This window comes from Pristis pectinata, chromosome 8, assembly GCF_009764475.1.
Source record: "Pristis pectinata isolate sPriPec2 chromosome 8, sPriPec2.1.pri, whole genome shotgun sequence".
In the NCBI taxonomy this organism is placed as follows: domain Eukaryota; kingdom Metazoa; phylum Chordata; class Chondrichthyes; order Rhinopristiformes; family Pristidae; genus Pristis; species Pristis pectinata.
Window position 1 is genome coordinate 11,714,627 of NC_067412.1, and position 25,205 is coordinate 11,739,831.

General features: G+C 43.2%; 1 protein-coding gene across 1 annotated transcript in view; it reads right to left on the minus strand.

Annotated features, from left to right (window-relative positions):
- Positions 1 to 25,205, minus strand: part of LOC127573298 (cytoplasmic phosphatidylinositol transfer protein 1-like) — a 169,034-nt gene that overhangs the window by 56,504 nt on the left and 87,325 nt on the right. Inside the window, exons 3-4 of the mRNA XM_052021362.1 lie at positions 3,477 to 3,565; positions 358 to 365 (exon numbers count right to left, since the gene is read on the minus strand). Of these exons, the coding sequence (XP_051877322.1) occupies positions 358 to 365; positions 3,477 to 3,565 (97 nt within the window). The remainder of the gene's footprint in view (positions 1 to 357; positions 366 to 3,476; positions 3,566 to 25,205) is intronic.

Here is a 25,205-nt window from a genome sequence, read left to right on the forward strand (position 1 = left end):
AGACTTCTTCAATGATATGGGAGTACCCACCTCTGTCATATCTACCCATTAAATCTCCCCTTAATCATCTCAGCTCTGAGGCAAAATAAAATTAAACAAAATGACAAAATTTACGTCATAGATCTCAATTACCAGATGGCAAAATTGTATGAAGCTTGTCTAATTTATCCAAGAGAGGTTATGATTCCAAGTAAATTTTGAATGCAATGGATCAATAGAGCCACCTTACAATATGACTGGGCAAATCATCTATCGATTGTGACCGATTCTCCTTGTGACTGATTTCCAGGCCTCATTCAGTATCACATGCTCCCATAAAAGAGAGAGGTACAGAATGTAAAACATGAAGGTACTCACTGTGTATTCTAGTTGCACAGGACGGAACAGAGGCAGTGCAGCGAGAGAGAGAGAGAGAGAGAGAGAGAGAGAGAGAGAGAGAGAAAAATTAAAACAATCTCAAGACAATCCCCACCCCCAAGCTCCCCCAAATGATCATCTGGGTGAACATTTTGAACTGCTCGAGCAATTAGGTTTAAGTGAGCTCATCTTGTGCCGAAAGGACTTCACAGTCTTTTATGAATAAAGAACAAAAACGCGTTGCCTAGCAGCAAAGTCCTTTGAAAGGACGGTGTTGCATTTTCCATTTAGAAGCTGGGACACAATATAGAAGTACTCTTCTCATGCCTGTGTCCACTGGAGCTCAACTTAAAGGGAAAATATTCAGTTTGAATCACATTGTGTGGCATTTAGATTGTAAGCACGTTCTGAAATTGGACACTGTTCCAAATGCGATTCGCTTGTACAGAGGAGACATATCTTAATCATCATCAGAATTAATAGCCGGCAGCACAAAATAGGCTGACTTTAAATGTCCTCCCCTCACTACCCACGGTTCCCAGCAACGGAACACAGATCAAGTAAACAATCTGCTGGAGGGACTCAGCAGGTTCAGCAGCATCTGTGGGAGGAAAGAAAATGTCCACGTTTTGGGTCGAAACCCTGCATCAGGACTGATGCCTGCAGTCTCTCTCTCTCAAGGAAAGTGGTAGTGGCCAGCCAGATAAAATTACCAAACTCTCTCCAGGTAACACAGACTCCACTTTAGTGCTCGAACTTTTACTGGGTGGTTATGATGGTATTGTTCCAGTTTGGTCTAGAGGTTTTCAGTATTATAGGCTTCGGTGTGGGTTGCACTCGTACCTCCCAGAGGATTGTGGATAAGTTCTACTCCTGAGACTCCAACACAAAAATCTACATCCAGTCGCTGTGGTGAGGGATAGTTGCACTGTCTGGGGTGCTGCCCTTCAGGTGAGGTATCTATCGGGTGCTGCCTGGCCTGCTGAGTTCCTCCAGCACCATCGTGTTTTTCATCTAGATTCCAGCATCTGCAGTCCTTTGTTTCTCTGAGGTATCTATCCCTGGTGTGCCTATTCCCTCAGGTGGATATAAAAGATCCCAAGGCAGTATTTCGAAACAAAATTCAGGAGACTTCTACTTGGTAGCAATAAACAACCTGCTGAAGGAACTCAGCGGATCGAGCAGCCATTGTGGGAGGAAAGGAATTGTCGACGCTTCAGGACAAAACCCTGCATCAGTACTGAAACTTTGACAATTCTTCCCCCCACCCCCACCCCCACAGATGCTGCCCAACCCGCTGAGTTCCTTCAGCAGTTTGTTTGTTGCTCCAGATTCCAGCATCTGCAGTCTCTTGTGTCTCCTGACCTCTACTTGATATCTTGCTCAATATTTTCCCTCACTGAACGTGACTGAAGTAAATGAACTGGTTAACATCACTTTGTTCCTCGCTGTGCAGAAACAAGGTACTGTGTTTCCTATATTACAGCACTGGCGAGACTTCATCAGCTGCAGCGTGCTTTGGGATGTCCTGAATAGGAGGTGAAAGATTTTACGTAAGTGTAAGTCTACTTTTCCTGTTGAAGTGGCAATAGATTGGAATAGATTCTCAGTCAAATAACCAGGGCTGCTATCCTCCGCACGTGGTGTTAAACCAAAATCTGTTTACTTTTTCAGAAAGAAATAACTATGCTACATCTCACATCAGCCTGAGCACTTTACAGTCATTCAAGTACGTTTGAAGTGTTGTCACTGTTGCAATGTGGGAAATATGGCAACCGATCTGTGCCAGAGTAAGCACAAACAAACTACAATGTGATAATGAGCAGATAATCTCTTTCAGTGGTGCTGATTGAGAGATTAGTTCTGCTCACAGCATTGGGATAACTCCTTTGGTCTTCTTCAAAACAGTGTTGTGGATCTTTTATGTACTCTTGAGGAAGTAGGCAGGGCCATAGTTGAAGATGTCTGCTAAAAAACTTCACTTCCAACACTGTCACACTCTCTCAGTGCTGCACTGGATTGGTAACATGGATTTTTGTGCTCAGGTATCTGGTGCAGGGCTTGAAGGCAGAACCTTCTGACTCAGAGACAAGCGTGGTACCCACTGAGCTTCACCCGGCACAGATAGAAGAGTTCCACAGTCCTATTCGAAGGGGAGCAGAAAGGTCCTGACAGCATTTATCCATCAGCCAAAACCAATTAGCTAGCCTGTCCTTTAGCTCACTGTTTGTGAGACTTTGCAATATTTAACTTGCCTGCCATGTCCACCTACATAAATGTGATGGGATTTTAAAAGGTATTGATTAAGTGCAAGTTGCTCATAGACATCCTGAGGATATGGAAGGTGCTTTACAGCGGCACATGAAACTGCAGGTAAAGTTTTGTAATCCGCATGAAACCTAGAACAACAAACAATCTGCTGGAGGAACTCAGCTGGTCGAGCAGCCTCTGTGTGGGGGAGGGGGGAAGGAATTGTTGACGTTTCAGGTAGAAATCAGTCCTGATGCAGGGTTTCAACCTGGAGTGTTTACAGTTCCTTTCCTCCCACAGATGCTGCTTGACCTGCTGAGTTCTTCCAGCAGATGGTTTGTTGTTCCAGGTTCCAGCATCTGCAGTCTCTTGTGTCACGTGAAACTTAGTCCTCCAGCTGACCAACTAAAACAAAGCAAGTCATTTGTTATTGGGCAGATTTTCTTTTAACTGCATTGTGGTTGTTTTAAGAAAAGGACCATTGGTCGCACCGTGAAGCGGGTGGCTTGCAGTAAGCACCCAATCTCAGAAATTGTCACTGGTGCCACAATCCATTAAATTCTTGCCCTTATTGGAATGTCATTTGTGCTAGATGCAAGAAACTTATAACATTAGATGGCAACCTTTTGCTTTGTTCTTGGTTGGTGTGCTTTCTAGTTGAATATAGCACAACTCCTATCTCATGGCATCGAACTCTGAACAAGCAGAAAGGAAAGGAGGCTTTGAGAAGGGAAAGAACAGAAGGCAAATCCTAAATTCATTGGCTTCTGCTGATGAATGAAACTTGGGGACTGGCCTCCAGAATGCAGTTGTTATAACTTCCAACTTAAGAATGATTTCAATAGCAGAACACTTGGAAGATTCCTTACCTGTGATTGTATAAGGATAGTAATTCCAGGCCTTTTCTGTTATATAAAATATTCGCGGTACCACGGCCCTAGCCCAGCTAGGGAGTTTGCTGTGAAGAGAAAGGAAAATGAAAGTGCTGTCAGAGTTACAATTCTACATTAAGGGTGAACATGAAGCATTGCACATTGGCTGAGATCACAGCCAAACTAAATACATGTTCTAAAACAAAATAAATGGAAACCATTGATAAACGAGTGAGCAACGCACACAAAATGCTGGAGGAACTCAGCAGGTCAGGCAGCATCTATGGAGGGAAATAAAAATTCCCTGACCTGCTGAGTTCCTCCAGCATTTTGTGCATGTTGCACCAGATTCCAGCATCTGCAGAATCTCTTGTGTCTCTGATGAACGAGTGAGAAGTGGATTATATTTTCTGTGGCACATCCCAGCTGGTAGTATTTTGTACCTCTACAATCATGAATTTAAAATCCACTCAGGGGTATGCACAGCATGCTAGCTTTTGGAGGGGGATATGTAAAGGCAGATATTTTAATTGCTATAGAGTGAACATGCACTCTTAATACAAGGGAATGAATGTGTGCATACACCATAGCCTCATTTATTATATAAAATTTTGGGTGATTCCTGGGGGGGGGGGGGGGGGGGGGTGGTGAAGAGTGAAGCCTGTGGCCCTGCTTCCCTGCGCCACCATCTCCACACCTCCTACACTTCAAAGTCAAAAGACAAAGTCCTATACTTGCCATAAGCACAAGTACATATACCTAGGCACATAGCATCAGAGACACAACATTCACAAGAAAAACAGAAATTAAACAGAAATTATACAAGAACAAACACAATTAGAACAGAAAAAACAAAGTTCATTGTAGTGCAAAGTGGTCGAAATGATCACAGTGTTGCTATACTGAGGTAGTGATTAGGGTTGTGCAAGTTGATTCAAGTACTGAATGGTTGAAGGGAAGTAGCTGTTCATGAACCCTGTATTTGTCCCTAAGTTTACCAAATACTCCCTCCTGCAAAGAGTGGTGAACCTTTGAAATTCTCTACCACAGAGAGATGTGGAGGCTGGATCATTGGGGGTATTTAAGGAGCAAGTCAGTACATTTTTGAAAGATGGGGGAATTGAGGGCTATGGAAAATTGGCGCAGAAGAGGAGATGAGGCCTGGGATGGATCACCCATGATAAATTTGAATGGTGGGGCAGGCTTAATGGGCTAAGTGGCCTACCCCTGCTCCAATTCTTTTATGCTGCTATATTTTCTAAAGCATACCTGCCGGTGACCTTAAACCAACTCTGGAAATGGCTTTGCAAAAAGATTCCCTGCCTCTCTATCCTCACCTGCTACTGAGACAGAGGGGACGAGGAACAGAAAAGATGGAAAATAAGCTGATTTGCAAATAGCAAATAAAGCAATAAGGAAAGCATGGTCTGGGGTATCAGAGGAGTGATCATGCAGCAGGGCTCAACAATGGATGTGCAAAATTGTAAGCCAAGGTTTGGCATTTAGTGATACAAAGCTATTTAGATATGAAAATATCATTCTGGGAAAGCACAAAGGAACTTCTTTATTATGCGACTTCCATGGGATACGAGCCAAGAAATCCTGCAAGACAGAGCAGTTAGTGCATAGTGACAAACTGCAACTGTGTGTATTCAGCTGGCTGCCTTTTGACAGGTATTTCAAGACCAATTGTTTGATGTTCTGTAAGAATCCATTTCACTCAATAAACATGATTGAACATTCGAGGCATGACGAGTTACAGAATGTGGTTACATAAACTTTAAAGACAGCAGTTGACAGCAAGCCAAATCCTGATTCAATCTTAGACTCTCTACGCAACAAAATGTGCTCCACCCATTTGCCCTGTGTAACATTCCACTGCTGGAAAACCTTACCCACTTACCCCCTGACCTGATAATGAAGAGTCCCAAGTCCAAAACATTGACTGTTCCTCCCTCCACGGCTGCTGCCTGACCTGCTGAGTGTTTCCAGCAGTTTCTGGTCTTACTTCAGATTTCCAGCATCTGTAGTTTTTAAGTTTTCAATCATTTCATGACCCTGGGATCCCAAAATATTACATTTAAAGTGTTCTCCTTGTTAGCTAGTTTGGGTTTTGCCAGACCTCATCACAACCTTGGTCTAAACGTGGATCAAAGAGCTGAATTCCAGAAGCGAGGTGAGAGTAACTGCCCTCGACATCAAGGCAACGTTGGACAGAGTCTGGAGATAAGGAGCCCAGATAAAATTGACGTCAATGGGAAAACACTCCAATTGCTGGAGGCATACTTTGCACAAAGGAAAGTGGCTGTGGTTGTTGGAGGTCAATATTCCTGTCCCGGGACATCACTGCAGGACTTTCTCAGGGCAGAGTCCTAGCCCAGCCATCTTCAGCTGCTTAATCACTGACCTTCCTTCCACCAGAAGAGGGATGTTGTCCGATGATTGCCCAATATTCACTTCTATTCGCAACTCCACAGCAAATGATCCAGTAAGCAGGCTCGCCTGATAAGTGGCAAGTAAGTATCACTGCACAAAAATGCCAGGAACTGACCATCTCCAGCAAGAGAGAATCTAACCACCCAACCTTTATATTCACTGCCATTACCATTGCTGCGTTCCACATCAAGGCCAGTTCATCACTGACTGGAAGCTCCACCTGGACCAGCCACATAAAAACCGTGGCTACAGAAGCAGGCCACAGGCTGGGTATCCTGTAGCAAGAGACTCAGCTCCTGACACGGCAAAGCCTTTCCACTATCTACAAGGCTCGAGTCAGGACCACGGTGGAATATTCTCCACTTGCCTGGATGAATGCAGTCCCAACAACACGATGCCATCCAGGACAAAGAAACTCACTTGATCTGCAATTATCCTAAACATTCATTCCCTCATCACCGCAGGGTGTACAATCTACTAAATGCATTGCAGTTACATTCCAAAGCTACTTGACAGCACCCGTGACCTCTACCACCAAGAAGGTCAAAGGTTGCAGGTGCGTGGAAGCACGGGCTCCCCTCCAAGTCACATACCATCCTGACTGGGAAATATACTGGTGGCACTTCATCGTCACTGGGCCCAAATCTGGATCTCCCTATCCAACAGCCGTGGGAGTGCCTTTACCAGAAGAATTGCAATGGTTCAAGGAGGCTGCTCACTACCACCTTCTCAAGGACAATAAAAGATAGGCAATAAATGTTGGCCTTGCCCAAAAAAAACTATAATACTCACAGAAGCAGCACAATGGTGCAGTTAGTACAGCTGCTGCCTCACCAGTGACCTGGGTTCAGTCTGGTGTCCTCTCTTTGTGGAGTTTCTACATTCTATGATGGTGTGGGCTTCCCCCCAGGTGCTCTGGTTTCCTCCCACATCCCAGGGACATGCGGGTTGGTAGGTTAATTGGCCACTGTAAGTTGCCCCCGGTGTACAAATAGAATCTGGGGGCAGTTGATGAGAATGCCGAGAAAATAGGTTACAGGAAAAAATTAGTGAGGGAATGAGTTTGCTTTGTGAGCTGGCACAGACTTGAAGGGCCAAATAGGTGCCTCATAAGGAAAAATGAAATGACGGACCAGACAGCCTGCTTCTGAGTCCAGATCATGAGTCCACAACTCTGACTAATTATCCTCAATCCATTTTCATTTCAGAAATTCTGTGAATGAAATCAAGCTACAACAGCTTGTTACTGCTCCATCCCTGACTTGTCTTCTGAGTGCCAGGTGTAGTTAACAGCAGCCTCATCTATTCTCCAGTGAAGCAATAAGTGATGTCTGCCCTCCTAAACCTGCTAAATTAAGCCCAATAACATGTACAGGACCACAGCAAACATCCTGTCAAATTACTCCCCAAAAGAAGATAAATGTCTTCCATTATAAAATGGCGGGAGAAAGCGATTTATTAGCCCTGTTCACAATGTTTCAGTTCCAGTGCAAATCATCAGTGCAGATTTGAATAATGTGATTCCAGAAATAGCAGTCACAGGTTTTAAATTGAAAAATTGCACAGGGGAAAAGCAAGTTAAAAATAACAGGATAATGAGCTTCACCGCTTCTATATTTAGCTTCATGGATTAATGAAAAGGCCAATTGCACGTGTCATTGATGTAAGTTTACACTAATCATCTCTCACCTAGATCTTCAGGAGGTAAGCAATAACAGCCTGATAAATACAGTGTTCAACGAAAAGCAGAGTGCTACAATATTAATTATTAAAACAACATTAAGGAATGGTAAAAGCTCCCTGGATTAGTTCTGTGAGTTATTAAATACTTCAAATCTCACAGCAATGGATGGATGTGTGTCTAATCAGAAACAGAATGACGTCCAATAAAACTAGACCCTCAATAATTCATTTCCATGGTGACTGTAACATATCAATAATATATTGAAATGCACTAAACAAAGACTGCACTGGGAAATATATACAGAACGCATTCTGCAAGAACTACATTTCACATGCCTACTCTATCGTTACAGCCTACTAAACATTGCAGAGCTTTATACTGCACCAAGATGTGGCTTATTGTTAAAGGTACTTTATAATTACAGGTTTTTTGCGATAAAAAACAAAAAGTGCTGGAAATACTCAGCAAGTCAGGCAGCACCTGTGGAGAAAAAGACTGTGACCTTCAATGGAGTGTTTCCGAGCACAGACTTAAATGCACGTTTCTGCTTGAGAAAGCAACTGCCTTGGGATACCAGCACTGTTCCAGTGGGCTCCTCACAGAGTGCAACAGGGCAGTGCCAATACCTGCAGACTTCCCAGTTCTCAGGCTAGGAAATACAGTATGCCTGCTGAAATCATGTCAACTTAGACCTGGCACAGTGCAGCAGTACCATTGAACTGAATGGGAAAACCTAACTGCTGGATAAGGAAGAACTTCTAATTTAATCAAGTTAGTTTAAAGACTTTTAATTGCATGTGTTCAGTTTTTTAAATTATATATTTAACTTTTTTTTGAATGATTCTAAATTTTTGTCATTTTTTAACAGGTGCTGAGTGATTCTGAATGTTTGTGAAAGTCACAGAGAGTTTTCAGCTGGTGAGCCTGGCCTAGGGGCAATGGGAGGTGCTCTCACCAGCCCCACCAAAGCTGTTCTGTGAGTGTAGTCCACCTGTCCAGGGGGGAAAACCCTGTGCTGCACTGCCCACACCGGTGGGCTGGAAGCTGCCTCCCAGGAGAAGACTACAGCCCAGACCACGATGAAAGAAAGAGTGTGGTTCCAGGGCAGGAGGACAGTGCTCCTGGTAATAGCAGATTTCCCCGAAGTTTCAGGTTGTACGGGAGGTACAGAAGCCTGAAGTCCCACACCACCAGGTTCAAGAACAGCTACTTCCCTTCAACCATTCTGTTCTTGAACTGACCTTAATTACTGCCTCAGTATAGCAACACTATGACACTTTGCACTACAATGGACTTTGTTGTTCTAATTGTGTTCTTTCTTGTATAATTTATGTTGTTAATTTATGTTTTTTTGTGAATGTTGTGTCTCTAATGCTATTTGCCTGTGATGCTGCTGCAAGTAAGTTTTTCATTGCACCAGTGCATACATGCACTTGTGCATAGGACAATAAACTCGACTTTGACTTTGATGACCTTGATGAGCCGAAGTCAACGACCTGAAAATTTAACTCTGTTTCTATCTCCAGATGTGCCAGCAGACCCGCTGGCCATTTCTGTCTTTATTTCAGGTTTTCAGCAGCTGCAATACTTTATTTCCCTGTTGTGAGTCTTGCAGTTGGAGGGCAATCATGTTCCACTGTACAGGTGTGGGAGAGGTAACTGTACTTGAAGGACAGTGTTGCCAACTCTGCTTGGGCGCATGATCTCCTCCCTCCAATGACTTCACCTCAGGCTCTTACTATTGGTTGCCTGATGCGTCCATCTTCTTTGTACACCACCATCCTACTCCAATCAAGAAGTGAGTGGACTTTCCATGACCCTAATTGGATGACTCTTTCCGGTCAGTCAAACAGTACTACCCTGTTATGTGAAAACTAGTGAAGTAACTCAGTCAAAGAAAATGCTTTGGAAACACAGTTATTTTCCTGGTTTTCTCAGATCTGCAACCTTACTGAAGGAATGATTCCACACTTAGCAGGGACACCTCTTCACAGGAAGTTTAGGGGATCGGAGTGATCCTTTGTATATCTTCAACTCCAGCCCATGTTCTCTATTAACGTGGTTTCCCACTGAGGGCTGGAGGCTGAGGAATACAGAGGGAGTTCAATCCCTGTGCCTAATTAAAACAGTAAGAAAAGCGGGGTGAAAATGCAGGAGCATGGCAGAGAGCAATGTAGAACCACAGCCCTCTATTCCGAATCTGGCCTCTTGCTCACCCCCCCCCAATCCAATCTCTCCCCCAACAGCAGTTCTCCCTTCTGATGCCAAGACCCCAAGTTTTGGAATTTCCTGTTTAAACCCTGTGTCTCACCATCACTCTGTCATCTTATGAACACTCCTTAAAACTCAACCTTTTGGTTACCTGTCCTAACACATGGCCGGGTATCAGTATTTATTTAGTTTCACTTTCTGTGGCACGCCTTGGGACATTTTGCTACTTTAAAAATACTCTATGAATAGAATTGTTGTTACTGAACAGAATCAGTTATTTCCCCTTCCCTCCAGAATTAGACATTGCGACAGAGACCAACTCATACCCACAATGATAAAGTCGTCTGTTGTCACACAGCAGTGTAATAACTATAATTACTTTTTGTGTATACTTCAGTTTTCCATTAACATTTCCACTGGTTTTCACAACATTTAGAATTATGGGCAATTTAGAATATTGCATTTCCCTTTTAAAGGGCCTTTGAGCTCCTGTTGAAGAAGCCTATCACTATCACAAGAGCTCAGACTGACTTATTTCATCTGATTGCTGCAATTTTGGCTATAGTGAGCACTTGCATTTTCTTTTGCAACCAACCTAAGCTGTTCAAGATGTGTTGCAATAGTATGTGCAACCAAGCAACGCAAGCCAGAGACTGTTAGAATTCAATGCAGGTCAGTGTGGAGCTAAACCAAGACTTGCATTTCTATAGCAGCCTTCATGATGTGAGAATGCCTCAGAGCATTTTACAGTCACAGAAGAATTTTTAAAGTGCAGTCACTTTTGCAGGGAGTGTTGTATCTGAATTATACATAGCATGCTCCCAATGTGATAATCGCAAAATCATCTGTTGTAGCTGTTGGTTGAGGGATGAATATTGGCCATGAAAGTGGAGATAATTCGCCTGTTTTTCTTTAGCTCTCCCTCAGTGCATTAGCTTGGAGTTTTGTGCTCAAATCTCAGGAGTTGGAATTTAACCCACAACTGTCCACCTCAAAGGCAAGAGCACCCACCAATGATCACAGGCAGAGATGTCAAGAGGGCAGTAGGATCTCCACCCTGAGTCTTAGTGAACCTAGATTAAGGCAACAAAATCTGTTAGCGTTCTGTTAGGGGCTGCTGTTCAGTGCTCCCCCTCTGGAAGACGGGTATCAGACAACAACAGCATAAGCTTGTTAATAATGTCTCCACCCTAATGTCCTTTTTGCTGGTAAACTCCAGTCAATCAGCTTGTGGATGAGTTGAACTCATCACCTCCTCTCCCTCTTGCAACCCCCCCCCCTCCCCATGCCCCCCCACCCAAAAATAAACTCTAAATAAAATGGCAATAAACATTATGACTAAAGAAAGGATGTCACCAAACACTCTAACAAACTTTGACAGATGTACTGTTGAAAGTGTCCTGACTGGTTGCATCATGGTCTGGTATGATAATTTGAATGCGCAGAAATGTAAGAAGCTGCAAAGGGTAGTAGATTTAGCCCACTACATCATGGGCACATCTCTCCTCACCATCAGTAGTATCTACAAGAAGGCAACATTTATTATCTATCATCCAGCATGTGGGCCATGCCATCTTCTTGTAGCTACCATCGGGCAGGAGGTACAGAAGCCTGAAGTCCCACACCACCAGGTTCAGGAACAGTTACTTACCTTCAACCATTCGGTTCTTGAACCAACCTGCACAACCCTAATCGCTACCTCAGTATAGCAACACTATGACCACTTTACACTACAATGGACTTTGTTCTTTCTTGTATAATTTTGTATAATTTATGTTGTTAATTTATGTTCTTCTTGTGAATGTTGTGTATCTGATGCTATGTGCCTGTGATGCTGCTGCAAGTAAGTTTTTCATTGCACCAGTGCATATATGTACTTGTGCATATGACAATAAACTCGATTGTGACTTTGTGAAGGGTTCTGATCCTTGTTGGAAAAGGTGAAGGAAACAGTCACTCGTTGCAAAGTGACCAAAGGTGTTGAGACAAGGTTCAATTCCTTCCAACGTTTCAGAAAATCCATTGGGCAGAGGGCTTTTCCCTGGCTGAGATTGTTCCTGCAGGGGAGTTCCATTTCATTGCCTAACCACAGATTGTGTCACCTGTGGGCACAATACAGACAGTGCGGAGGAGGCTGGGCTGTTTCTGAACAACTGGCCCTCTTTTAACTGTGAGCTATTTAATTGAAGGGAAGAAAGAAAGACTTACATCTATATATCCCATTTCAGCTCATCACAAGGTAACTTCAAACCAATGAAGTATATCTGAAGTATTGTAGGAAATCATTCAAGTACAGGATTGAAAAATCAGTAAACACATCAAGAACATTTATTTTGTATGAAAGGTGAACATTTTAACGGAATTGACACAATATGGCGTTTGATAGACATTGCTTTTAAAGAAAGAAAAATCTTAGCTGCAGCATGAAGATTAGTGAGATCTGACAGGAATGCAAGATTCCTGCATCCAATTAATGTCTACTGAAATTTCAGCTGACTTCTGGGTGAAACCAGATCTGAAATGGAATAAAAAGGCTGAGCACACACACACTACAGGGCTGGAGTAAGGAAGTTGTACTGCAAATGTACGGGGTTTTGGCAAGTCCATAGCTGGGGTAGTGAGTGTAGCTTGGGCTCAAGGAAGGGTTATTTGTCTCATTTTCTTGAATGACACTGAAGGAGGCAATTCGGCCCACTGGGTGTATGCTGGCTCTCAGGGCATTCCCAATGATGCCATTCCCCCACTTGTTTCCCTGTAACCTATTCTCCCTCGCAAGCCCATCAACCCCACCCCGATTCCCCTGCCATCCTCTTGCACTGAGAGTATCGACAATAGCCAATTAACCTAGCAACCAGCACGCCTTTGGGATGTGAGGAAACCAGAGTACACGGGGGAAACCCATGCCATCACAGGGAGCACTCGCAAACTCCATTTAGACAGCGCTGGAGGTCAGGATCAAACCTGGCTCACTGGAGCTGAGAGACAGTTGCACTGCCTGCTGTGCCATGGGTACTAATGGGGCATGTGTGTCATTGGCAAGGCTAACCATTTTTTGCCCATCCCTGTTTGCCCTTGACAAGGTACTGATGAGCCATCTTATAGAATGGCTACATCAAACCATTAAGGCACAGGAGACAATTTGACCCAAGTCTGTGCCTTTCTGGATAGCTGATGTACAATAGCATAGCAGTTAAGTTATCGGAACAGCATCCAGATGCTTGGACTAGTGTCCAGAGGCATGTTCATATCCCATCATAATACCTGGAGAAATTAAATTCAAGTAATTAAATATAGATTTAAAGAACCAGTATCTGTAGTGATAACCATGAAACTACCAGATTGTTGTAAAATCCACTTGGTTCAATGTGCCTTCAGGAAAGGAAATCTGCTGGGCTTATCTGGATGATATGTGCAGCTCCAGATCCAACAAAATAGCTATTGCCTCCCTGATGAAAAACATGATGATGCTGGAGGAACTCAGCAGGCCAGGCAGCATCCATGGAGAAAAGCAGGCGGTCAACGTTTCGGGTCAGGACCCTTCTTCAGGACTGGAGATAGGAAAAGGGGAAGCCCAATATATAGGATGGAGAAAATGACTACAGGCTACTGCTATTACCTCCCTCCTTAGTTCAGGGTCAAGTAGGGATTGGCAATAAATGCCAGCAATTTGTCAGATAAAGTAAGGGTGCTGGTCAGAAATTGGTAGACACTGTAGCCGGTGGTGGAGTCAGTGACTGCTGAAGGGAGTGGATAGTTGCTAGTCAAATGGACATCTTTGTCTTGGTGGTACCCTGTGTTGTTGGAGCTGTACTCATTGAGAGAATTCAATCGTGCTCCTGGCATCCTTTCTGAGAAGATAGAAGGAGATTGGAAGATGAATCATTCACCTTGGGGCACCTTCTTTTGTATTAGTTTGGCTGAGCTAGTTGTATTTCTGGTCTATGCTGACATACCACCCCTGCTTCCACCAGGTAATGGATGGTAGGGGAGTAGGTGATGGCAGTGTCATTAAATTTCAAGGTAGGTTCTTAAATCCTCTCTTGTTGGCACTTGTCACTTGGCTGATGCTTCAAGGTGGTTCAGTGTAGATAAAAACGGCATATTTTAGGCCATCAGGAGCATTAGTGAACCAGATGGCTTTTTACCACAATCTGGTAGTTCTGCAGTCATCATCTCTAAGACCATCTGTTTTTTAAATTCTAGATTATTTACTTAATTTAAATTCCACTGCTGTTGTGGTGGGATTTGAGCTGAGGTGTCTGCATTGCTACCTCAGGCCTGGTCAGGTGACGTAACCACTAGGCCACTGCTGTTAAATTACAACTTCTCTGGCACTGAACATTTTAAAATAGTAGCATTAAATTAAGTTTGATGATTTAAAGAGTTTATCTTTTAAAAACTTTTTTCCAATCTCTTTTCTCATCTTTCTTTCCCTCTGTTTTTGTTTCTGAACTTGATTGGGCACAAAATTAACTGTTCCGTACTTACTTTTTCAGACCTCATACCACTCATTTACACACCTTCAGTCTTATTGGTTAAGGAGTTAATCTGTTACTTGTCATGCTCATACTAGTGACAGAACCACCTCCCAACCCCCGAATCCCCATGCAAAACATTGCCCTGGAAGTGCTTTTGAATCATATCAAGTCCAGTGTGTGTCTAATATGCAGCAAGTGCCAGTAAAATGCCCAGCAGACGGCATTTCACTGCAGCTAAGCGCAGAAATCCAGCCTCTTAATTTCATGCAGCTTTATAGTCAGTGTATTGATTTTGACATAAATTAACTTTGTTAGTGACCATAATGGGTCCACAGGCCCAGCTAGCAAGCCATAGGAAAGATAATGGAAGCACATATTGACAGGGACAAGCGGTTTTGACTCAGCAAGGCCCATAATCTGCAAAGCCTTTTCTATTCATACAAACAATGCAACGTGGAAAGATCTCCTGGGAGGGGCACAAGTCAAGAATGTGATTGAAAAGTAAAGGACAACTAAAATCTGAGAAAAAGTGTTCAGTGAAAAAAGTCTGTTTTGGGCTTGCGATAGACACAGCCTGTCATCCTCTGTACCCGCTGCATCAAATTTGGATGGTGAGAGGGAACAAATTTATCCACCCCCTCCACTCCCAATTGCCACACTATGAACTAACGTGTGTTTGGTGAATGGTTCGGGCGAGCTTGTGATTCTTCTCCCCTGAATCAGCCTCACTGTTTCACCTTAAGCGTGATGAGCATCACCATCCCTCTCTCTGCCTGAACCGGACTCTCTGGTGTTGTACTGAGAGCACCTTCTGGTTATGCATCACCACTGTGACCGCCCACTTCTTACTCTCATTTGCTTCTGAAATCCTCACCCAGGCCTGTGTTACCTTAAAACCCGACTCTTCCAATACTCTCCAGCTCAGCAGCCCATCTTCCATCCTCCATCCACCCAAGCTCACCACAAATCCTGCTGCCCCCTAGGCAAGGTCCCACTCTCCCATCATATCCGTTCTCTCATTTGTCTCTCAGTTCATCAATACTTTAATTCTCATCCTTTCTTGCTATCCCTCTAAGCTCTCCACCACCGTTACCACTATCTCCATAACCTCCACCAATCTGCAGGGAAATCTGGCTTCTTCCAATTCTGGCATCTTGTATAACCCTCATCTTAATCACTCCACCAATGGTATCCATGTCTTCAGTTGCCAAAACTCCTCAGAGCGCTTGGAATATTTTACCAAGTTAAGGCACTATATAAATATAAGCTATTTGGCATTTTTGGATAAGGTGCTTGGGCTCCTAATAATTATGGTTTAGCCTGAAGGTAATACCTTTTAAAGTTGAGCAATATTTTGAAAGCGATATACAGATAAGACATATAGTAAGCATTGAATAAATAAAATGAAACGTCTGATGAAGGGTCTTCCACTTTAACCATTAACTCTTGTTTCTCTTCCCACAGATGCAGCCTGACCTGCTGAGTATTTCTATATTTATATTTATTTTTTATATTTTATTTACAGCGGGGTAACAGGCCCTTCTGGCCCAACGAATCTGCGCCGCCCATTTTAAACCCAAATTAACCTACCCGTACGTCTTTGGAATGTGGGAGGAAACCGGAGCACCCGGAGGAAACCCACACAGACGCGGGAGAAGGTACAAACTCCTTACAGACAGCAACGGGAATCGAACCCCGATCGCTGGCGCTGTAATAGCGTCGCGCTAACCGCTACGCTACCGTGCCGCCCTTGTTTTTCCAAGGGCACCCTTGTTTTGCCAGCAATATGTTTTTACTTCTGTTTACTTTATTCTGCTCTCACTATAAAGGTTGCCTCTCCCCGCAAGACTGTGCTCTCTGAGCTATATTGAAAAGTATTTCATTGGCTATAAAGCACTTCGGGACATTCTGAGAGGGTTTTCTTGTAGAATCTGACCTTGATGATCAATACTGTGCTTATTGTTGCAAACCTGTCACAAAGTACTACACTATATTTCTCACCACTTCACAGGACTGATTACACCAGCCTTGTTGGACAGGATAAACCATTAAACCGCTCTGTTTATCACTATGATTATCCATGCTTTAAATTCCCAGTCCTGGCAAGGGCATAAAAAGAACAATGCACATCCCCAAAGGAAAGGAGGGAAAGTGAGCTGTGAATCATAAATGTTCAAGTCCCTCATTTTTCAAAAAAAAAACATCTGCAAGAAGTCAGAAGTTATCTGGTGCTGTGGAGCGGAGGTTTGTTCTTAGAAATATAGGAACTGATTCTTTTTTTGACACTTTGAAGGTTCCACCTGAAGTTCATATGTGACAGAAATTGAAATTTATAATACAAGCTCTGTAAGAACTGACACAGAAGATGGGAAAATCTAGTTAGTTTTAAATCCCAGCAGAGGGTCTTTATACTCCAGAGCAAGACCCATTATAATGCTTATTACTGACTTCTTTGGGGAGTATCCAAGCTTCTCTTAAAAGTGCACAACATTAAAAATACTACTGTATCCACAACCAAGAGTGCGGAGCTGGAATGGAGAGAGAGAGAGGGGGAGAGGGGGAGAGGGAGGGGGAGAGGAAGGGGGAGACAGAGGGAGAGGGAGAGAGAGAGCTGTTTTCTCAATGAAACTGAAAATATAATAGCCTCAAAATGAGGCTTATTCATGCCAAGTAGGATGTGAATATGCCTTCATTAAGGATATGGAGGAATAGCAGTTAAATTTACCAGATGCCATTCAGAGAATTAGTCTAATGATCCTGAGACGTGAGCTCAGAATCTCACCCTGGGGGCTACTAAATTCAGTCAATCAAATAGGTTGGTCGGTTGATTGGCCACTGTAAGTTTGCCCCAGTGTCTAAATGTGTGGTAGAGTCTGGGGAAGGGGGAGAGGTGATGCGAGTTTGGGGCAAACAAAATGGATTAGTGTAGGATCAGTGTAAAAGTGGGTGCTTGATGGTTTGCATAGAAAAGGTGGGCTGAAGGGTCTGCTTCTGTGTTAACCAAAGAACAACCCCTCACCACACCCGTAGTAAGAGAAGGACGTCATGGACATTTACTCTAAACCTTATCCACAGAAGCTTTTAGAATATTGACATTTCAAGAAAGGTGCTTGAATACTCAGTGTAGCCTTACCATTTAAAATGCTACCATTCTAAAGGTATGAGCAATGGAACCATTTGTTCACACCCAGCATAATGAAGTAGTCATTATTGATCACCTGGCGATGCAATTTAAATTCAGGATGAAGTAACGTTAAAACGGTAGTAACAGCAGAGACAGGAAAGGGGAAAATGCTGACATATCGACGATAAGGTCAAGAGACGAGTATGCGTGTAAAACACTAATATTAAAGGGGAACTGCAGTTTCTATTGTTTAAGTAAGGAATCGTGATTATCACTTACTAAAAATTCTGCATAGGAATCACATTGTAATTGTAGAGACTGGAGGAGACTCCAGTCCCAAGTTCTCTCCTCTATCCAATAATGTACAAATGGAGCAAGAAACCAAGGATATCTGGATGAGAGTTTTGCTGCCACTTCCAGCAAACTGTGTGAGGTCACACAGTTCATTATAACCAGTAAAAATACCCCATGTTATGGTTGCTCCGCACAAGTCTACCCCCAAGAGGTTCCTCTGGCATTGAAGTAAAACTTGGCCTGAAGCCAGCCAGACCCGAACTCAGAACACACAGCAAATCCTGATGGGCATCAGAGGGACGTGCTGCTGCTCCAGTTAGGCTCAACTGGTTCAGCAGCCTTCAGTGGGGGTCGCTGCGCCCCTGCCCTCCGGCTTCTGCACCTCGTGCCGCACTCTTGTCTGTCCGACCCGGATTGCCTCACGCCCTATGTTCCTCTGTGTTCCTTGTTGGTTCACCAGTGCATGGAACGCTTCCCTGGATACAGCAGCACAGTCAAGCAGCAGTAACATAAAGAGTCAATCTACCTGAGGCCAAGGACTTATCCAAAGTCCACCCAACCCATATCATCGCCAGGTTTGGGTCAGGAATATGCTGTAATAAGTTCTCCCAGTAGACCCTCTTTCATTTAGAAGTGGCCACTCTCACTGCTCAGTAATAATGGGAAAGAAAAGGCAGTCTATTGCAGAGACTGAACAATTTTTCTACTTGAAAACCGCACATTGATCTTTGACAGGATTAACAGAGACACAAGAGATTCTACAGGTGCTGGAATCTGGAGCAACACACACAAAATGCTGGAGGAACTCAGCGGGTGTTTATTTCTCTCCATAGATGCTGCCTGACCTGCTGAGTTCCTCCAGCAGTTTGTGTGTGTTGTTAACAGAGCAATGAATTGTCACTGCAGCAAGGATCAAAGTGGTACCAGCCAGCACCCAGGGATAAAACATTTATTTCCTTTCCAGAAACTGAACAAGAAAAGATATTAAATTGTGGAATTAAAGCTGTCATAAAAAATTTAAAAATTAATTGCAAACCTAAAAAAATTAATCGCAAATTAATTAGTTTTAAAACATTATTAAATAATAATAGAATACCAATATCTCTGAGGGAATGAAAAATCCTTTGATTTTAAAACCTCTGATAACGTCATTTGTTATTTTCACCTGCAATTAAATTCATCCATGGCCTTTATCATTTTCTATGTAGTCTGCGGCAGTTCCGTAACTCCCGGATCTCTGCCTTCTCCCGGTATCTCTCACTTTACCAGTGGCAACCATGTGGTCCATTGACAAATAAGTTGGCTTCAATCATGGCAAAGTTTTAAACGAATATTGCAAGGTGACAGCAATCAGTGGACCCACAACCAACCAGAAGTTTAGGCACAAAAGCCACCAGGAAATAAAACTATGATTTTCAGGTAGATCAGACAGGGTCATATTGCCAGCAGGATCATGTAGGGTCGTGGTGCCAGGTGAGGTGAATCAGATCAAATCAAGTCAAGGTTATTGTTATCATAGGCATATGTACACTGGGTATAAATCCCATGAAAGTTAGCTTTTTGCAGCAGCAGCACAGTGCATTATTAAATAGGGTCACATTGCTGGTTGAGGTGGATCACGTAGGGTCTTGTTGCCAGGTGAGGTGAGGGGTGGCGTAGTGGTGTGGCATGTAGAGGATGAGAGCAGGATTAGTGTTGCTGGGTGCTTGATGGCTGGCATGGGTTTGGTGGGCCAAAGGGCCTATTTCCATGCTGTATCTCTCTATAACTCTCTAAGTTAGAGTTCACTATAGCAACAACATCCTGGCTTGTGTCAGGCTCCTGCAGTGAATTCCTGAGGTGGGATGTAGTGGAGTCAATGTTTATTTTATAAAGCTGGGTTTTTTACACTGTGGTATGTGATTAATATGTTAAACAAAGTAATGTGCTAAACTGCATTTGCACTAATTGTCCTTGTTAATGACAATTATCTGACACCTTTGACTTAAACACTTAATAGCATTGAACTTCACCAATGTAAACAAAATAAAAAAAACAAAGTTACAAAGGTATTCAATATTGCCTTCTTTTCTGCTTATTTAAAAAAAACCATATTGGGTACAGCACAGAAAGCCAAGCACAAAATTGCAATGTACGATATAAAAAGAATCAAAGCTCAGGGCTGCGAATCCATGACACAGACTCAGAGCAGGATGTGGATGCTGTGGAGCAGTGGGAACTGTTGGTTAGATCCACATCAGAGTTTGCCAAGCCATGTCACTAATCCCAGATGATTTCTCTGCACTGCAAGATTAAGGAACTCATCTTCCATAGCTTCCTGACGTCAATGGCACTTATTGTTTAAACCTCTCCTGGGATGGACATGTCAATGTTTAAAAGGAAGAGGTTGTCCTCTTGAACTCTCATGAAAACCAACAGGGAAGATCACAACTCTACCAGACTGAGTTGAGAACTGTACTGAGTGGTCAGTCAGAATTGAGCCCATTACTCTTCTTTCTTGGTGGAGGCAAGACCTAATGTTAAACCACTCCTTGAATAGGACACCTACCTAAAGGCAGAGAGGGTCTTTTTTTGTCATGTAGTCTGGTAGCCTCATTAGTGACCGAACTGAGATTGTCTCCAGCACCTAAGTGGGAAATGGCGGTGAGAGTCCGACTGGGCCAGACAGTGTGGAGCGAGTCATAGCTGGAAGTTTCAAATCCTCACACGAAATAGAAGTAGGTACACTTCATCGAGTGGGATGGAACTCCGCTTGGAGCGAGACCTTCAATGGGTTCTCTGCCTCCATTAGCAACACTGGCACCATTACCACTGCAACCCAAGCCTTCTGTCACCATTCACCAGAGAAGTGACAGCAGTGACACATGAAGCCCTGGAGGACCTCAGCAGGTCAGGCAGCATTTACGGATGGAAACGGACAGTTGACGTTTCGGGTCGAGCCCCTTCATCTTCAGTGGTCCATGTGGTTTCCATTGTAACCTGGGTAGGTAGTGGAGTTTCATTTTACCATCTAAGAGTGTGCAATTGGGCAAGATTCCCAGAATGAGCCACCGTGGTACATGCTGAGAGAACGCTTCCCCTCAGGAAGAGTCTTGAACTATGGATGGAGTATAGTTTCAGAATAAGGGGCACCCATTTAATGCAGGGAGGAGGGTAGTCAGTCTCTGGAATTCTCTAACCATGAGAGCTGTGGAGGCCGTGTCACTGAACACCTTCAACACTGAGGTAGATAGGAAATCAAAGATAAAAAGCAGGAAAGTGGAGTTGAGGCTAAGACCACATCAGCCATGCTAATAGAATGGTACAGCCCAGGAACAGGCCCTTCAGCCCGCAATGTCTGTGATGCCAATTTAAACTGAACATCTGCCTGCATGTGGTCTATACATTTGGAGTATTGTGAGCAGTTTTGGGTCCAATATCTAAGGAAGGATGTGCTGGCATTGGAGAGGGTCCAGAGGAGGTTTACGAGAATGATCCCGGGGGTGAAAGGGTATAAGGAGCATTTGATGGCTCTGGGCCTGTACTCACTGGAGTTTAGAAGGATGAGGGGGATCTCACTGAAACCCACTGAATATTGGAAGGCCTGGATGGAGTGGACACAGAGTGGATGTTTCCAGTAGTGGGAGAGTCCAGGACCCAGAGGGCACAGCCTCAGAATAAAAGGACATCTCTTTCGAAGAGATGTTCTAAAGAACACGTCTCGTCACACTGTCCCTTTAGAACAGACATGAGGAGGAACTTCTTTAGCCAGAGGGTGGTGGATCTGTGAAATTCATTGTCACAGACAGCTGTGGAGGCCAAGTCATTGAATATATTTAGAGCGGGGGTTGATAGGGTCTTGATTAGTAAGGGTGTCAAAGGTTACAGGGAGAAGGCAGGAGAATGGGGTTGAGAGGGAAAAATAAATCAGTCATGATCGAATCGCAGAGCAGACTCGATGGGCCGAATGGCATAATTCTGCTCCTATGTCTTATATTCCTCCATTCCCTGCCTGTTAATGTGCCTGTCTAAGTCCCTCTTAAACACCGCTATCGTATCTGCTTCTACCACTTCCCCTGGTAGTGCATTCCAGGCACCAACCATTCTCAGTGTAAGAAACCTGCTCATAAGTTTCCTTTAAACTTTCCCTCTCTCACCTTAAAGCTAATTGGAAGTATTTGGAAAAAGACCCTAACTATCTACCCTATCTAAACTCTCACCTGCCTTTCTCAAGTGATAAGTGATCTGCTGTGTTAATCCTCTTTACCTTTCATCTTCATTGTTAGTCAGGCTGTTAACTCCTTTCATAATTTTATAGATTTCTATCAGGTCTCATAATGAACCATGGCACAGACTCAAGGAATCCCCATAGCCTACTTCTGGTTCTATTTCCAACATTCTCACGTCAGGAGAAGCAGGATGAAATCACCATTAACTTTATCCTCTTGCCGACTGCCCAATCACAAGAGTGAGTCCAAAGGTCAAGGTCACCCAGTGTTCTAATTCTCCACTCTATTCCAGTCCAAGCTCTCAACCTCCTAACCAACACACCCTTGCTCCCAGGAACAATCCCTCCCTCCCTTTATAGTGTGGTGTTTTCCTCTTCCATATCTGGTGAGACTACAGTGTCTCCTGGGCAGGCATGATAGTGTAGCAGTTAGCATAATGCATTACAGCGCCAGCAATCCAGGTTCAATTCCGGCCATTGTCCGTAAGGAGTTTGTTCGTTCTCCCCGTGTCTGCGTGGGTTTCCTCTTGGGTGCTCTGGTTTCCTCCCACATTCCAAAGATGTACAGGTTAGGAAGTTGTGGGCATGCTATGTGGGCGCCGGAAGCGTGGCGACACTTGCGGGCTGCCCCCAGAACACTCTATGCAAAAGATGTATTTCACTGTGTGTTTTGATGTACATGTGACTAATAAAGATATCTAAAAAAATCTATTTTGCTGCTACATGCAAACCTTTCTGATCACTCATGAATGAAAGCAGGGTCCTTTATCTTTGACTTACATTAAGAATCAAAGTTCACAGAACAGTCCAGGTGCAAAGTGACTTGCACAACAAGTTTTATCAGCAGGTCTATCATGTTTAAACTTGGAAAAAATTAGGAGTGGTACTGTTGATCCTTCGTTTAAATTTGAAGATATTTGGAGTCCATTTATTCAATACTTTCATATGATATAGATCCCTTTTCAATAACTTTTCAATTTAGAGGAACGGAGTTGACAACATAATATTGCTCTGTTTCTATTGAGAAATTTCAGTCCAGTTTTTTTTTTCTTTTTTTTTGTCTTTTTTTTAATTTTCTTTTTAGTTTGGTTTGTTATATTATTTACAATTTTTTATTGATTTGGGGATTTTTTTTCTTTTTTTTATATACACAATAAATCTTTTTCTTTCCTTTCTTTTATATTATATTCATCTACTAAGAGATCGTGAGATCTAAAGATTTTTTTTATATTTTATTATTCCTTATGATTATCTATGCCATGATTGTTCTCTTGATCTCTTTGTATTACATGTACAATCATCGATGTTATATATTAATCTGTATTAATTTGGAAACTAACAGAAAGATTGAAAAAGGAACAAAAAGGTCGGGAAGACACAGGTAGCAGGAAGTGCCGAACACCAGGGCTCTGAACTAAATCTTGTCTCCACTAGCTAGCATCAAACTGTGGCTCCCAGCCTTTGTGGAAACAGCACGGATGCTGAAGCATCTAGAGGGTTGAACTGGCAACATCTAGAAAGTGGAAGAAAGTTGCTCCAGAGGCGAGAACAAGGCCACAATGAGCTCAAACTCAGTTCTGGTCTCAAAACCTCATGGAATGATTGATCAGTGGAAAATATTCCCAGTGGACTGGGGGGAGCAAACACAAGGAATGAATTCAATGCCAATTGGAAACTGCATTGGGATACGGTGGCGGAGAGGCACCGGAGGGAGGAACTGCAGGGTTTTTTCTCAATGGACATAGAACTTGACTCCTGCCTAATTATCCCCCTATTGATACATAGAAGATTAACTCAAAATTCATCCCTGAAAGCAGGTGAAATTTGGCATACTCACCAGGCCAGGCAGCAACTTCTATTGAGGAAGGAACAATTACAACGTCAGGTTGATGACAATGAAGACAGATCATTGACCTGAACCGTTAACTCAGCTTCTCTCTCTGCTGCACATTTCCTGCACATCCTGTTTTAATTTCAGATTTCCAGCATCTACAGTATTTTCTTGCCCCACACCTATTGGGCTGAGTAATCACTACCTGGGGTGCCGCGTAACATTTCTTATGATTTAGTCTACAGATAGATTTAAGAAAGAATGGAGCTTTAAAAGCGGTCATAAGTTCCAAGTATTTTGCAGCACGAATTACAATTTTTAAAAAGGATTTTTTAATTAGTAGCAGCTTCTGGTTAAAATGTGGTGAGCTTGAATGACAAACAGCATGGGGGTGGGGGCAGAGAGAGAGGGAGAGAGAGACAAGGAGAGAGAGAAACAGAGAGAGCGAGAAATGTCCATGTGACTGAGGTATCTTCTTTTCATGGAGAGACATTTGTGGATTTGCTCCTAACTTTCTTTCATATTCATAGTCAGATCAAATGAAAAACTGCTTTCCTAAAGCCAACTGAACATCTACAGAGGGTTATTCTTGATCTATCTGAGGAGGCACAATGATGTGGCTGATAAGAGCTGCTGCTTCATAGCTCCAGTGATCCAGGTTCAATCCTGACCCTGAGTGCTGCTTGTGCAGAGTTTGCACGCTCTACCTGTGACTGTGTGCGTTTCCTCCCACATCCCTTAGACTTCACTATATGTAAAGAAAGCTTCTTAATCACCTGGAAACATCTATTTGATTGTAAAACTTAAGCCTGATTAGCTAGTGTCCACCCTATCACAAAGAAGCCTACCTGCTTCAAACAAGCTAATTGTAGTGTGAATATGTTTCATTTAAGTGCCATTAACTAAATAAAACAATGAAATAACATTGTAGAGTACTCTAAATTGTGTAAAGCATGCTTCTGAATCATTTGGAAACATTTACTTGATTGTAAAGCTTAACCCTGATTAGTTAGAGCCCACCAAGTAGCGGTTAGCGTAACGCTTTACAGCGCCAGCGACCCGGGTTCAAATCCAGCCACAGTCTGTAAGGAGTTTGTACATTCTCCCCGTGTCTGTGTGGGTTTCCTCCAGGTGCTCTGGTTTCCTCCCACATTCCAAAGACGTACGTGTTAGGAAGTTGTGGGCATGCTATGTTGGTGCTGGAAGCGTGGCGACACTTGCGGGCTGCCCCCAGAACACTCTACGCAAAAGATGTATTTCACTGTGTGTTTTGATGTACATGTGACTAATAAAGATATCTTATATCACAACAAAGCCTTTCTGCTTCAAACAGGCTAACTTGGTGTTTCCAATGATTGTTAAGTTTTTACAACAAAGGGTTAGTAGGTTAATTGGGTGAGTGGTAGAATATGGGGGGAGTTGGTGGGAATGTGAGGAGAATAAAAATGAGATTCGCATAGG